General features: G+C 44.6%; 1 protein-coding gene across 1 annotated transcript in view; it reads right to left on the bottom strand.

Annotated features, from left to right (window-relative positions):
* Positions 1 to 419: 419 nt before the first annotated feature.
* The window catches only part of MARCHF3 (membrane associated ring-CH-type finger 3), a 29,461-nt gene continuing 16,597 nt past the window's right edge, over positions 420 to 13,283 (bottom strand). Inside the window, exons 3-4 of the mRNA XM_009935165.2 lie at positions 5,775 to 5,984; positions 420 to 720 (exon numbers count right to left, since the gene is read on the bottom strand). Coding sequence (XP_009933467.1) covers positions 562 to 720; positions 5,775 to 5,984 — 369 coding nt within the window. The 3' untranslated portion in view covers positions 420 to 561. The remainder of the gene's footprint in view (positions 721 to 5,774; positions 5,985 to 13,283) is intronic.

Genomic DNA, 13,283 nt, shown 5'->3' with positions numbered 1-13,283 from the left:
TTCCTGTCGGAACTTCCCTGCCACAGAAGAAACAGAGATCATTTTCTAATCACTTTATATCATTTAAATAATGTAGAACTCATTACATACAAAATTTAATAATCCAAAATATTGGTATAAAGGACCTGCAAATAAACTCAAATGGAGGAATGACATTGCTGTGCTTTAGAAAAGAAAAAGCAGCAGTGGTTACTGTCCAGCTATCTCAAGAAACAGTCCTGCAGGAATGGGAAATGACAAAACAAAGCATGTTCAAAACTTGTTTTCCATTGTTCATTATCATAGTTTAATATGTTGAACAACAAAAAGTTTGCATCCCTTGATGTGTGTATTAACACGAGTTTGTAGAATTCCATACAGTATCTGCTAAATAAACAATTTTGGCAGCTTAGCAAATATCATATGATTGCAGTGTCCATGATCTGAATTCAGTGATTTATTCCCCTGCAAAGAGTTTCTAAATCAGAGCAGCACGCTCCTGGGTTCTGGACGGTGTCGGACCCCAGTGAGTCTCAGGAAAACATCTTTTTAGCGCATGGCCCCTGTGCAGAACTACCCAAATCAAACAATTGTCTCCTTCGAGTTCCTTTTGAGGGACTGCAGGCCCAGCAGGGACTGCTGGTTGGAGGGGATGTTGGCAGGCTTTGGAATTAGGAGTATCACCTGCTGGTTGGTCCGGCGCCATTCGTTGTATAATCTGCAGTGATACCTAAAGGATACCTGGGGAGAGAAGAGAGACACACTGTCTTTAGAGTCACCGCGGTCCTCCAGGGAATCAGCTGGGGTTTGGGGGGAAACACCTTCAAGCGGAACAAAAAGCTGCTAAGCAGCTTAACTGGGGGGGTGTAAAAATGAGCACAAAGTGGCAGGCAAAGATGAGACCTGCCATGTTCCCCAAGTGGCCACAGCAGAGAAGAAAAGCAGCCTATGCCCTACTTTCTGCTGTTGCCCACCTCCCATTCCCTTTTGTAATAACATGAAAAATCTGATATCCTGCCTGTGTCTTTCCCAGGAGCTGGTTACTCCCAGCCACGTGCAATGAGGATGAGTTTGGGGTACTACCACGCTGCAAGTTGTTAAGCTGACAGAGAGACAGTGTAATTGGCTGGATGGTGGAGGCCTGCAGGTAGCTGACAGGAGTGCAGACACTGACAGACAGGGTTGTGTGCTCTGCCTCGTAACACGTCACTGCTGAATGCGTCAGATTCAGGATTGCACAGACGCTACAAGGCGAGTGCGAGACATCTGCCAATGTGTGTATCTCAGCTTAGTCTGTCTTTGAATTTTTTTTATTGTCAGCTAACTGATGTCAACTGTAGTGTGGTTCTGCTGTTAGTGGAAAAGAAGTGACTGACTGCTATGGATGTACCAGATAGCTTAGCTCTATATGTTTTTAAAATAGTTTGCTGCTTATTTTAGTGACAGCCAAGGGTAGTGGGAATTATGTCTGTGCAAGATGATGTACACGTGCAGTTTAAAAAGCAAAAACAACAAAACAAAACAACAGACCAACCTGTGAACCGCCCTGGGACCTTTTGGATGAAGTACGCCCCATGACAATTATTGTGTTCTTGAGCTGTGGGCAGGAGCGACCCATGCAGCGAGCACCGGAGGAACCTTCTCTCGTCAGCGGTTCTGTCTTCGTGTGCAGCCGGTCGTGCATCACCAGTTTGTACGCAACTGTGCCACTTCTGTAGGTCAGTGCTATTCAGGGGACAGAGGGTGCCATAAAGGCCGGAGGTAACACACTTGGTTTGCGCGGGTGGCGGGAAGGAAGATGCTGCTGACTCGGTCTGCAGAGAATTGGCAGTGCGGTGGAAAGGGGCTGTGCTCCTCACCTTCCTACACCTACAGCAATGACAGGCCGGCTGCCTGTGCAGCGTGAAGGGATACTGAATAATGCACATATCTGGGAGCCTATCCTTCCAAACCCCTTTCTTATTGCAAACAGGGTGCTTTTAACTAAATAATTTGTTTACCTTTCTGTAAAACCCTGCTAGGGACAAAAAAACACTTTCTGATTTCTTTTTATGTTATCTTTACACAGCTGTCTGCTGTTAACGAGAGAAACCTACAGGGCTTTTGTTCACTAACCATTTGCCCAGAGACAGCTCTTCCAACAGATGAACTGATTCCCCACCTTTCCGTCTCCTCTGCTCCCCGTGAAGGTAGAGCAGCCTGCATCTTCGTTCCTGTGGAACATTGTATCTGAACGAACATGAGAAATCTCTTTTTCAAAGGCACTGCAGTATAAGCAGAAATCATCTGGTAGAGGGAGGGCGGGGAGGGGGGAACCCCAAACACCTGCAGAGACGAATGCCATGCAAAAGGCAGTGGCTGCTTCAGAGGAGTGAACTACGGTTTAGGTTTTCAAGTAGCATCACATGAGATTCTTGGAGCAATTGCTGCATTGTTAAGCCAGGTTTTAACCTCGTGTTTGTTTAAGGCATTTTCATGGGATATTCTAGTTAAGTCTGACAGGTTGTTTACCATGGGTTCTTGCCCGGAGGCAGTTCCCAAGTGATGTCAGCTACTGAACGTCAGCAGAGCTACGGTCACCCACCCTGAGCTGTTACACTGGATGCAAAACTCTCCAGATGGCGAACAAAGGCCAGATTTACACTGGTCCTCGGCACACTGAACTCCTTTGTTCGACTCTCCAGTAGGACAGCAAGGGGGGGGGAGTGTCTGTCTTTCTAACTTACTCTGAATTAATTCGGGCTAGCCCGTGTTTAGAACCAGCAGTTACGTCATACTGGAAGCTGTAGGGGCAGATCCTGTTGTACTCCAGCCCGCTACCTGATCTTACAGGAGTCAAGATGACCTGTGTGTAAACAAAAACAGAGTGTGGCCCCGAATTCTTAGTTTAATAGCAATCTCTGGATTGTGTCTGAAGCTGTCTTCTTGGGAGAAGCAGGCTTTTTTTGTGTGCGTACATCAGTTACAGTGATTAAATGCAGAGGAAAAAAAGCAACAGTGTTTTACAGAATATTTGGCTGTTTTAGGGGAAGGGATAAAATAGCTTCTTGGATGCTAAAAACAGCATCTCTCCTGTTCTCTCCGGGAGAACTGTGATGTGTAAATAATCTATATGCCAGCTTTTGCCTCCAGAGAAAATAAGCTGATTTACTGGAAGTAAAATGAAGTTTTAGTTTTCTCAATTTTCCCAGGACCTAGGGGAGCATTATATCACATGTTGTGTGTAATTTACCCTGCAGCACTCAGTATATTCCCTGCACAGCCGTAACTAAGTGAGCAGTACAGAATTCTTCCATTTCCAAAAATTAAAGAGCAGGTGCTGCTGCAGCACTTGACAGGGTTAGCACTTCTGCGTGTGGGTCCGTTCCCCGCTGCAGGGCAAGGGGAGCCCGGAGCCAACCCAAGGCAAATGCAGGCTGGGGCTTTCCTGCATGACCAACGGGTCTCTGGCTGCTGAGCAGAGCTCGGGCATGTCCTCTGTGTGCAGGGTGCTCGGTGCCATTTGTAAAGTAGCTGTTTTAAATCTCTACCTTGACTTTGCAAATATGCCCTCTGAGCAGGTGTGTGAAAACACCGTCGTTCACGCCTACTGACCTCATCTGCAGACATACTTAAACCTCCTCAGAACTCCCACGTCCCATACTAATGCTGTGGGGGCAATGATGGCACCTTCTGGACCGTGAAGAGAGCCCAAAGAGAGCCCAAGAGTCCTTCCCACCACGTCTCCCTGCCGTGCCTGCTGAACTAACAAGGGTTACTGTGGCCTGAAAGCCTTCCTGCCTTGCCCTGCCTCATGAACACAGTGCTTCATTAGCGCTTCATTAGCCCATCCACCTCCTGCTGCTCTGAATAACAGATTAGAGTGGAATTACATCTTACACTACTCAGCAGACATTAAAGATTCTGTGTTTCAACTCTATCAACCAAGGTATGCATTTACATCAGGCTCACTATCACCATATTCTTCAAGTGCCTAGAACACATTTCTCCATATGCTTTTGGAGGGGTAAGAGTTATAAAGTGAATAGAAGGGATTTTTGTTACTTCCAATGCAAATACAACAGACAGTGTTAGGGACTACAAATGAGATGCTGCAGAAGTCTTAATGAGCAAGGTCAGATATGTCCATGTGTCATGAGTAATTAAATCCAACTACTTAGCCTGACTACCCTTTCCAACTTCCAGCTGTTTTTGGTGCTTGTGAATTACGTGTGTTAGGTAAATCAAACAGTGTTTGGCTTTCTAAGACAGTCATACACAAACGAAACTTCAACAATCTTTGCTTGAATACCTGACAGACGTATCTACACACAGTACTGCAGCACATACAAGTGCCACCTCACTGCTGGAGTAAATGGCCACCCTGTGAAAGGGGAGTGCTGCTGCTGCTGCTTCACAGAAAATGGAATTAGAAACAACAAAAACAGAAACTGCAGGAGACTGAGGCAAAACTCCGAGCTTTCCCTACTGTCATGCGCTGCTAAAAAAAGCCTGCAGTCCTCCACGGAGGAGACAGGGTTTCACTGTTATGAATGAAGTGAATGAGATGTTACCTTTCATAGCTTTCTTTGAGCTAGTTTTTAGGTGGTGTGGGCTTTTTGTGTCTCCCCTCACCTCCCTTTTTCCAAGCTTACTGTGGGCTCAGCACAGGGGTTTCTTGCTGTGGACTAGCTCTGTTAAGGCAGTTCTTGAAGTGTCACCTCCTCCACAGCTGGGGCTGACCAAACACTGCTGGAAGGGGTCAGCCATACCCACAGAGGGGGAGAGCTGGGTGCTGGCCCGCGGCATTCGTGGCCGTGCCAGCACCACAGGCAGGGTGCTCTTGCCCCCACCCAGGGCAGTGCAGGCTCAGACGAGCTTTTCCTCCCACACCAGCACAGCCCTGCACCGTCGTGCAAGCATCACGCTGTCGGTGTGAATGCTCCCCGTCTGCGTCCGCTGTTCTGCTCTCCTTCCTCCACCAGCGCTGGAGAGGTGACATCTCAGACTCGACAGTAACATGGGGTTTTCAGTGAACGACTAGATCACAGCTTGATAAACACTTGTTCTGGCAGCTGTCCTCTGGGTCCCCTTCATTTCTGCTGGGCCAACTGTTTGTTGGTGTGCTGGGGCCAGTAACTGATCTCAGTTTAACATCTTGGCACAAAACAAGCAGCTTTTAGGACGGATTGGCATCCAAGAGGCAGCACACCTGGGTGCAGGATGGGAGTAAGGCAGCAGTTTAATCTGCACTGCACAGGCAGCTGCATTTCTACAGACCTGGGTGTACGGTGTGTTCTGCCATGGACTTGCCACAGCGCCACGAGCACGAGGAATGGCAAAAGCATGGGATGCACCCCCATCTACCCCTTCTGAATTTTAAAATTGGTCAGATCTTGGATTAGAATAATATCTGAGTCCTCTTGTGGTAGCCAGGTTGTTCACCTAAAGCTTTTTTGGGCACTGTGTCTTCACCTTCTGCATATTATTTTTGATGAAATTCCCTCCTGTAGCATCTGTCTTGAACTCCTCTATGTTAGTTCCTTGTTTTCATCTCTGGTGTCTGGGATTTGGGAATTACTGACCCCAAAGGCAAACTGTCTTTCTGGTTTTCCAGAGAACTTGAGTGGTGTGGAACCAAGAGGTTTCTTGCAGATCTAACTTAAATTTTTCAGTGCAGAAGTTATCAGTGCAGAAGGTAAATACACGCAATGCTGTGTACAATGGTCCACCCACTCTACAGCAATCTGTGTAATTAATTTTCTAATTTGTTCCTTCCCTTATTCCTGTGAGTTGAATAGAAAAACAATACTTACTAGGGTCCAAAAGAGGTAAATAGTGAAGAGTGCGACAGTGAGTGCAATGAGGCCAACAGCTTCTAGCCTGCTACTAAAGTGCAGATGGTCCACTGCTCCTCGTAAACACAACCAGCCAGAGACGGTCGCCAGCGGAGTGATAAACAAAAAGCACACCATGTCTCCAAAGAGAGTCCGTTTCTCGTGCTGGGCACCTGGGTTCCTCAGCCACTGTAGGCAAAATGAAGACAAAGCAAGTGTCAGCACAGGGAGGACATTTTACCCAAGATGAGCTGCTCGCTTGCAAAATGCAGACCTGCCCCTTCGAGGAGGGAACATGGACCACACGCAGGACGTGGCTTTGGCTGTCCCTGAAGAGCTCCCATCTGAACTTCTCCTCTCGCTGCCTGCTGGTGCCCACCTTTAGCCATGCGTACCTACTTGCATCATTTACTCAGCTGTAGTAAAAGCTGCCTTGAGAAGGAGAAGCGTTTTGCGTAGCGCAGCCCCTGGGACTCAGCTGCTGAACTGTTTGAGAAACTCCCTTCTTAATGTGGAAAGAATCACATGCTCTCCTGACAACTTCAGAGTGCAGAAAATGTTTGTTAATATTTTGTATGCTATTTTAAATTTTTTTTTTTTACCTTCTGATTGTAACATTGGCAAACCCATCTTCAACTTGCTTTCAGATATCCGCATGAAAGCAGAGTTGAATGCATGCAAGGTTACTTTTATTAAGATGATATTAATCTTGCACAACAGAGTGCCTGAAAGTCAACTGCTGACGCGAGGGTTGATTGAACAGCTATCAAGCCCACATGCCCATGTTTCTATAAAACAGGGTTTTAGCCAGCAGAGGTGAAAAAAGTTCAGCCTACAACAGTACACTGAGACTTTTCAATAAAAAGTCCTCATCACTCAAGTTAATATTTGAACAGGAAGACTACCAAGCCCTGCAATTTTTACCAATGCAAGCCACAGGATTTGGTCAAAACTGCTCTGCGGCACCCTTTTACTTTTTTGCTTGCTCTTTGAGCTGACAACCGTGTGCGTGGTACTACCAAGGGCAGCAAGTATTGCTTACCGTGGCGCTGGGGAACCCCAGCCAGCCTGGGGGCTGTCCACGTTACGCTGGCCGCTGAGGGCAAACCCACCACGCGCGTGTCTGCCCCGGGGAGCCCCGCTCTGAGCAGCGGAGGCGAAGCCGGGCAGGGGCAGCAGCGGTGGAGTGAGCTGCGCAAGCCCGGCTGCCTGAGCGGATGGAGCTGGGCGCGGGGCAGGCTGCCGATGCCCCTCACGGGCCCTGGCTCTGAGCGCAGGGGACACGCTGAAGGCAAGGAAAGCTGCGCTCCTCGAGGGAGCTACTGCGTTATCTCTCATCAGAACAATGAGAAACCAAAGCCACTGCAGCTCTGTGCCAGCGGACATGGATAAGGGTCATGCATCTTTACACTGTCTGGCCCTCTCGTTCCTCCCAGCCTATTCTATGTGGCAGCAGAAGTCCTGTCTCTTTAGCTCCAGAAACTAAGGTTGGGAAGGCAACTGCATCCCTTCACCAGTTAAAGTCCTTTATTCCCATTCACCTGGGTCTTTTTTTCTTTTCCTTCTTCCCTGTTACAGTTCTACAGCAATGACCCAGAGGAACAGCAGGGCTCAACCATTTTGGCAAGAGAGGGCAAGGCTAGAAGTGTTGTGCAAGGTAATGAATATTTCTCATCTAGGTATCCAATGCCTCTGTTATTTTCAGAACCCGCTTCATCTTTTCCCACACCATGAAAACAAATATGGCATTTATGTCTCCATCTTCTCATAGGGTAAAACAAGAGTCAAGAAACTGAATGCAATCAGTAACAGGTAGTCACTAATCTGGCACTAGCAGCAAGATGCATATCAGTAGACAAATTTACCTCATACTCACCATCTCTCAGATGGAAATAGTAAATTATCTACTTCACAGGATTTTTGTGAGGTTTAACGGCAACACAGTAACTCAGCAGCCTAAGATCCATTTTCATGTATGATTTGGGAATTTAGGAGAACACAAAGATAGGTTCATAAACATATTTTTTGCAGGATGTAGGCTTTTAATTTGCTTGAGCACTTTTACAATCCTAAGGAAGCGGGAAGTGCTTCGTAACTGCCATGTACTACTACAAGCAAGAGGTTGCAAGGGAAGACACTAGTTAAAGAGGGAGGCTCAATATTGGCTTTTTCCTTTTCAAGCAGCATCTTAAGTGCAAGATTATTTAAAACACCAGGATACTGGGTGTGGTGGGTTCACCCCAAGCAGCAGCCTAGCACCCACACAGCTGCTCGGTGCCCCCCCCCAGCTCCTCGGTATGGGGAAGAAAACAGGAAGAGGCTGCAAGCAGCACTTTCTGCAGTGGAGCTTGCACAACATAAGGAGACATATATGTACATTTGAACAGCTTTTTATTTTACTGTATCTTTATAGAGAACGCTATAAAGTCATGTATGAAAGGCTCACACCACTTTCCTTGGAGCTTTCATTCCATTTACTTAAAAACACCCCCAAGGGTGCACGCTTAACGGTTCCAGGTTATATTTGGTTGCTTCTAGACAGGACCGATTGCAACCTTCAACTTGTTCAATTTCCACTAGTCCCTGTAATGTGAAACTGCCAGGAAAAAGAGAGGAACTGAAAGTCCCTAGTAGTGGAGATTCTGCTTTTAAAGGTGACTGTGAAAAGTTTTTGTGAAAAGAATTTGTTTAAAAGGTGCTTCACAAGGGAATTCCTGAGCACCTGCACTTCTTGATCTCAATGGGAACTGCAGCTGTTCACCACTTTCCCAGGCCAAACCTTAAAATGCCAGAATCTCCTTATCTCAGCGCTATGTGGTGACTGTCCCCCTGTAACTGGGTGGTGGAGAATGCACTGCAGCATTTCAGAGTCAAATTGCAGCCTGTTGTGATCCCTTTGGCATCCATGCAGCTCAGCTAGTGCAAGAAATACTGTTTATTGATCTGAGCAAGAAGGAAGCACAGCAAGAATACATAAATGCGAGGAAGCACACCCATTAAGGCATGTGTTGTCGTCTCTGCTCTATGACTTTCATGAGGCACAGTACAATGCATTTGAATTAAGACAACACTTTACAGTGTGCCCTCTAACTTGACTGAAAGTTTGAGCAAACAAAAATGGTGTGAGACAGTTTCACAGGCTGATGGCTCCTTACCCTCCTTATGTCTTGTCTGACCCATACAAACAAAGAATCAAACCCAAGCAAGCCAGATATTACATGAGGCTAGGACAGACGAAAGCAGCATTAAATAATAAATAAACCCCCCACCATTCTACGTCTGATCTTAAAAGCTGGAGAAATTTCAGTAGCCAGTTCTGAAGTGGAAGTCAAAAGCAATGTATAAGTAATTTCAATGGCTGTATGGATTTCAGTCACAGCATGTGTTTTTGTCCTGAAGTAGTATATATGTGTTTGTAAATCTGCTTCTGTTTAGATTCTAGGTTTCAGTCTTTTGTTTTGGAAATATGCGCTGTCAAGTTACTTTATAGCTAAAAAGCCAAGTCAGCAAATTTTTTGTGAAACTGAAACCCACACAATGATCCCAACAAAGCGCTGAGCTGTGCAGTAGGGACTACCCTGCTGGCAAAGAACGAGATGTAAGGCCAGATGCAGCTGTTAGATCTGCACTATGATACTCTGAAATCTGTCCGATTAAAATGCATCAATGTGCTGAATTATTTCTGCAATAAATTGAGACTCTCACAGTAATAATTTCCATTTTGGGAAAGAAAAAAAAAAACAACAAAAAAGGGGTCATGAAAGAGGTCATGTTTGAAGTAAAATGCTGGCCTGCCTGGCAAAGTGCTATTTTATCAAGTGCTATCTTAAAGTGAATAGTGACTCCTGTTCCTGATCCACAGGTGCAGAGCCAGAGTAACGAGATACAAATTGACTTTAGCAATGGCAGCAAGCACGAATTCAACAACAGGTAAGCGCAGCGCCTGATGCACAACCCAGTATTGGCTCGTGACTGACACAAGCAAAATAAATGCTGTGCCGGGATACTAATATACCTGGTGAGAATCCAGCCCCTCAAAGAAACCTGGGGTCCCACCTCGTCTGTCACAGCAACACACACCGAACTGGGTCTTCTCAGAGGCAAAACACATCACAAACCCTGAGCTGTGGCAATCAGTCTGGGCAGGGCAACATCTTCAGCCATGCGTCTTGGCTTAGCAAACATGTGCCTGAGCCCGCAGGCAGCGGTGAGCACTCCGCTGAGACACACCGGTGAGCTCCTCCTGTGCTCAGACGGCATCGCTTGAACTGGAAAACAGAAAGGGCATCAAGAAAAGAGCCCGCACCACACGAGGGGACTTCAAAAGCTTGACTCATTTATCTCAGTGTCTTGGAGATGGCCAAAAGAAGGGAGAACTGAAGGGGCAGATGGGTGAAGGGGAAGTGCGACTAAAGCTAATGGACAATGTTGGCTTAAGAACAAAGGGATAATAGTTGGCCATAAATAAATTTAGGGTAAGAATCAGAAAAAAAATCCCAGCCTTCAGAGGATCCATCTCTGGAAGAGCCTCCCGAGAAGAGTGGTGTAGGCTAAAACTCTCAAAGCTGACAGGGTTTTATGAAGGGACTTGCTTACATTTTAAAATCGAATTTTTGATGTACTGCATCTGATGTGAGAAAACAGTGTTAACACACCCGAGGCTCCTCCACCTCACACGCTGACATCTGTAATACACATACCAGGATTTGTTGCAGTTACTTCACACAGCAGAGTTGAATTTAAAGTATTATCTGCCCTAGAAAGATTAAATTGAGCTCTTGACCTCCATCAGAGGGTCTCCAAACTTCCTTCAAGTGAATGCAAACACTAGTGCTCAGGAACTTCATGTGGCTTTGCAACAGTCCCTAGGACACTTTTGGTCTATGAGCCTGCTATTGGTTTCCAAAATTTTACCTGATATTTAAAACTGTACGTGAAACCAGATCTATGAAACTGCCCAAAATCCACTTTCAGTGAGAACGTAGAGAGATGTTTATCTGACATTGTCAAATTATCTGAAACTTCAGACTCCTCTGACACGAGCGAATGGGCTCCATTTTCTTTTAACTGCTTTACTGCATCCTGCCTAGGCGAACGTAACTGGAGAACTGCTCATCTGAAAGGGGAGACAGGCTAGGGCAGCCGCGTGATGTGCCAGCGAAGGGGAGCTTGGCATTTGGAGAAGGAAATCATCAGAACCAGCAGTAACTGAGGACCAGAACACACTGGAGAGGCTCAGACTGGGAATTTATCTAACCCACCCAAAACAGCTGCCAGCAGAAAACTGCTGTAAAACACCTCCACAAAGTTTGAGCTGCTTCACTAATGCCAAAGGCCAAATCCTGGAAGGACTCACTTCCACAGGTCTAACTTCAATCAGATGACTCACAAATGATAAGTAAAGTATGTGTATAGTGTTTTCCAGATTAGATCCTAAGGCTACAGCCTGTTTCTGCTGGGAAGCCCTTCTTAGTTCATTACATTTTCCTTGGAAAACTGATTTTACATAACTGTTGCTGGAGTTACACCAGCAGCAATGAAGATTCCACAGAGTATGAAGCAAATCCACCACACTGCTTTTTACTTAAAGGTATTTAAATAGTTATAACATATGAAGCTGAGGGGAGAAGACAGGAAGGAATTGTCTTCCCTAAACGTGTTTCCCTTTGAACTAAAAATAGCTTATTACACATTGAACACATCAGTTCATTTTGTTCTTTTCACGCTGATATAGCTCTGCAGTGAACCTTGATGAAAGCAGTCTGTACACAAGCAAAACTGCTAGCAATTATTGTCATTTCGGGTTTCATGCCAGCAGTGACCAACAGGAGAATTTTGCCTTGGGCTTTAAGCAAAGAAAGACTGATATTGTCCAGTTTTTTTGAATGAAGGACATTTTTAAAGACCAGAAGGACCTTTCATTGGCAAAAAAACCCAAAACACAAAAACCAAAAAGGTTATATCTGAACAGTTTTGTTCAAATACTTTTTTACTTGAAAAATTTGGTTTAACCTTTTTCAGTTAAATGTTTTGAAACTAAGCCTAACTACATGTAACTCAGAGTAAAGTCTCCCAGACCAGAACGGTATGCATGTTTGTTTTCAGTGCAATGAAACATTTCGGGTGACTCAAAGCTTTTCTAGGTTGTTGTTTTGCCAAGGAAAACAAACATTTGACAGTTACTTTTCAGTTGAAAAAATATTTATTTTTCAGTTTTTGGTTTTCCTGCTCAGATGAAACATCCAGTTACTGGCACAGTGTTACTATCTTCAGTGGCTTTTGGGAAGGCCATGGTGACAGCTCACAGAGATGTTCCTCTGGTCCCAGAGACAGAGGCCTGTCTATTTGACAGCTAGAAACTAAAAGATTCAATGTCTGTAACTTCATTATGCTAATGTTATGGCCTCTTTGTAACTGAGCCTGCTCTTATTTAAGTTTAACCCTTATTTTAACTCAAGTTCTAGGGAACATTTCAATTGTGGATGTCTGAATGAGCCAAAGCTGATTTTTGAAATAGAAATGAATTTTATTTGTATATTTTTTTAAGTGAAAAAACTACATTATTCATTGTAAGGGTGCTGTATGACACACCTTTAATTTTTTTTGTTTAGTAAACAGAATAAACTACAATGCAGACAGCAACCAACCCTAGGTGGCAGGTAAGTGTAAGGAGACTACTGCAGGCTGTTGATATCACATCGTAAGTGAACTTGCAATCTAGACCTTGGGTAGTCTGCCAGCTGAAAAACAGGAGTTTGATATACAGTGCTCCACCGAATAGCAATACTACAGTGGCTGATAGCTGTGATGTTCAGTTTCTGGATTATACAACTTTAATGTCTAAAAAGAGGATTAGTAATTCTCTGATGGTGAAAGCAAACAACAGAGCTTGCTAAGTCATGCTATAAAAATTTACGCAATTTCTCGCAGGCTCAATTAAACAATATTGCATTCTTTAACATTAATGTGGCTTACTGCTATTCTGTTTTCCTACTATCCACTTTTAGTTCATATTTCGGGTGATGCTTGTATCAGGTAAATGATTTCAAGACGAGCCAAGAAAAAAATTTTCTGGAACTCTAGGAGAATCAGTATTTCCTTTGTTCCGTGTGTTTTTCAAAGCTCCTGTTCTATTTAGGATGAATGTATTCCCAATTAGGCAGACAAATGTACGGATTCAAGAAAATCAATCAACAAATTTCACGTTTTGCATTTCAAATCAAAAGAATTCACGTTTTGCATTTCAAATCAAAAGAAAAGCAGGTTTGCTACTGGCAACACATATTTCAACATATTGCAAATGTCCTGATCTACAAGATCAAATATATGGAAATTAAAGACATGATAGATAATAAATGTGTGGTAGCTCTCCAGAAAGACAGATGCAATAAACTTTTTCATCTTAGGACTTTTTTCTTCCTAGAAAAAGAAAACTTTGTCTGGCTCCTATTGGTAGTAGGAAATCCTACCAGTAGGACAAAGATGACA

The sequence above is a fragment of the Opisthocomus hoazin genome, chromosome Z (genome assembly GCF_030867145.1).
Source record: "Opisthocomus hoazin isolate bOpiHoa1 chromosome Z, bOpiHoa1.hap1, whole genome shotgun sequence".
Lineage (NCBI taxonomy): Eukaryota > Metazoa > Chordata > Aves > Opisthocomiformes > Opisthocomidae > Opisthocomus > Opisthocomus hoazin.
Note: the sequence above shows the minus strand (reverse complement) of the source record. Positions and strands in the feature narration are given on the sequence as shown.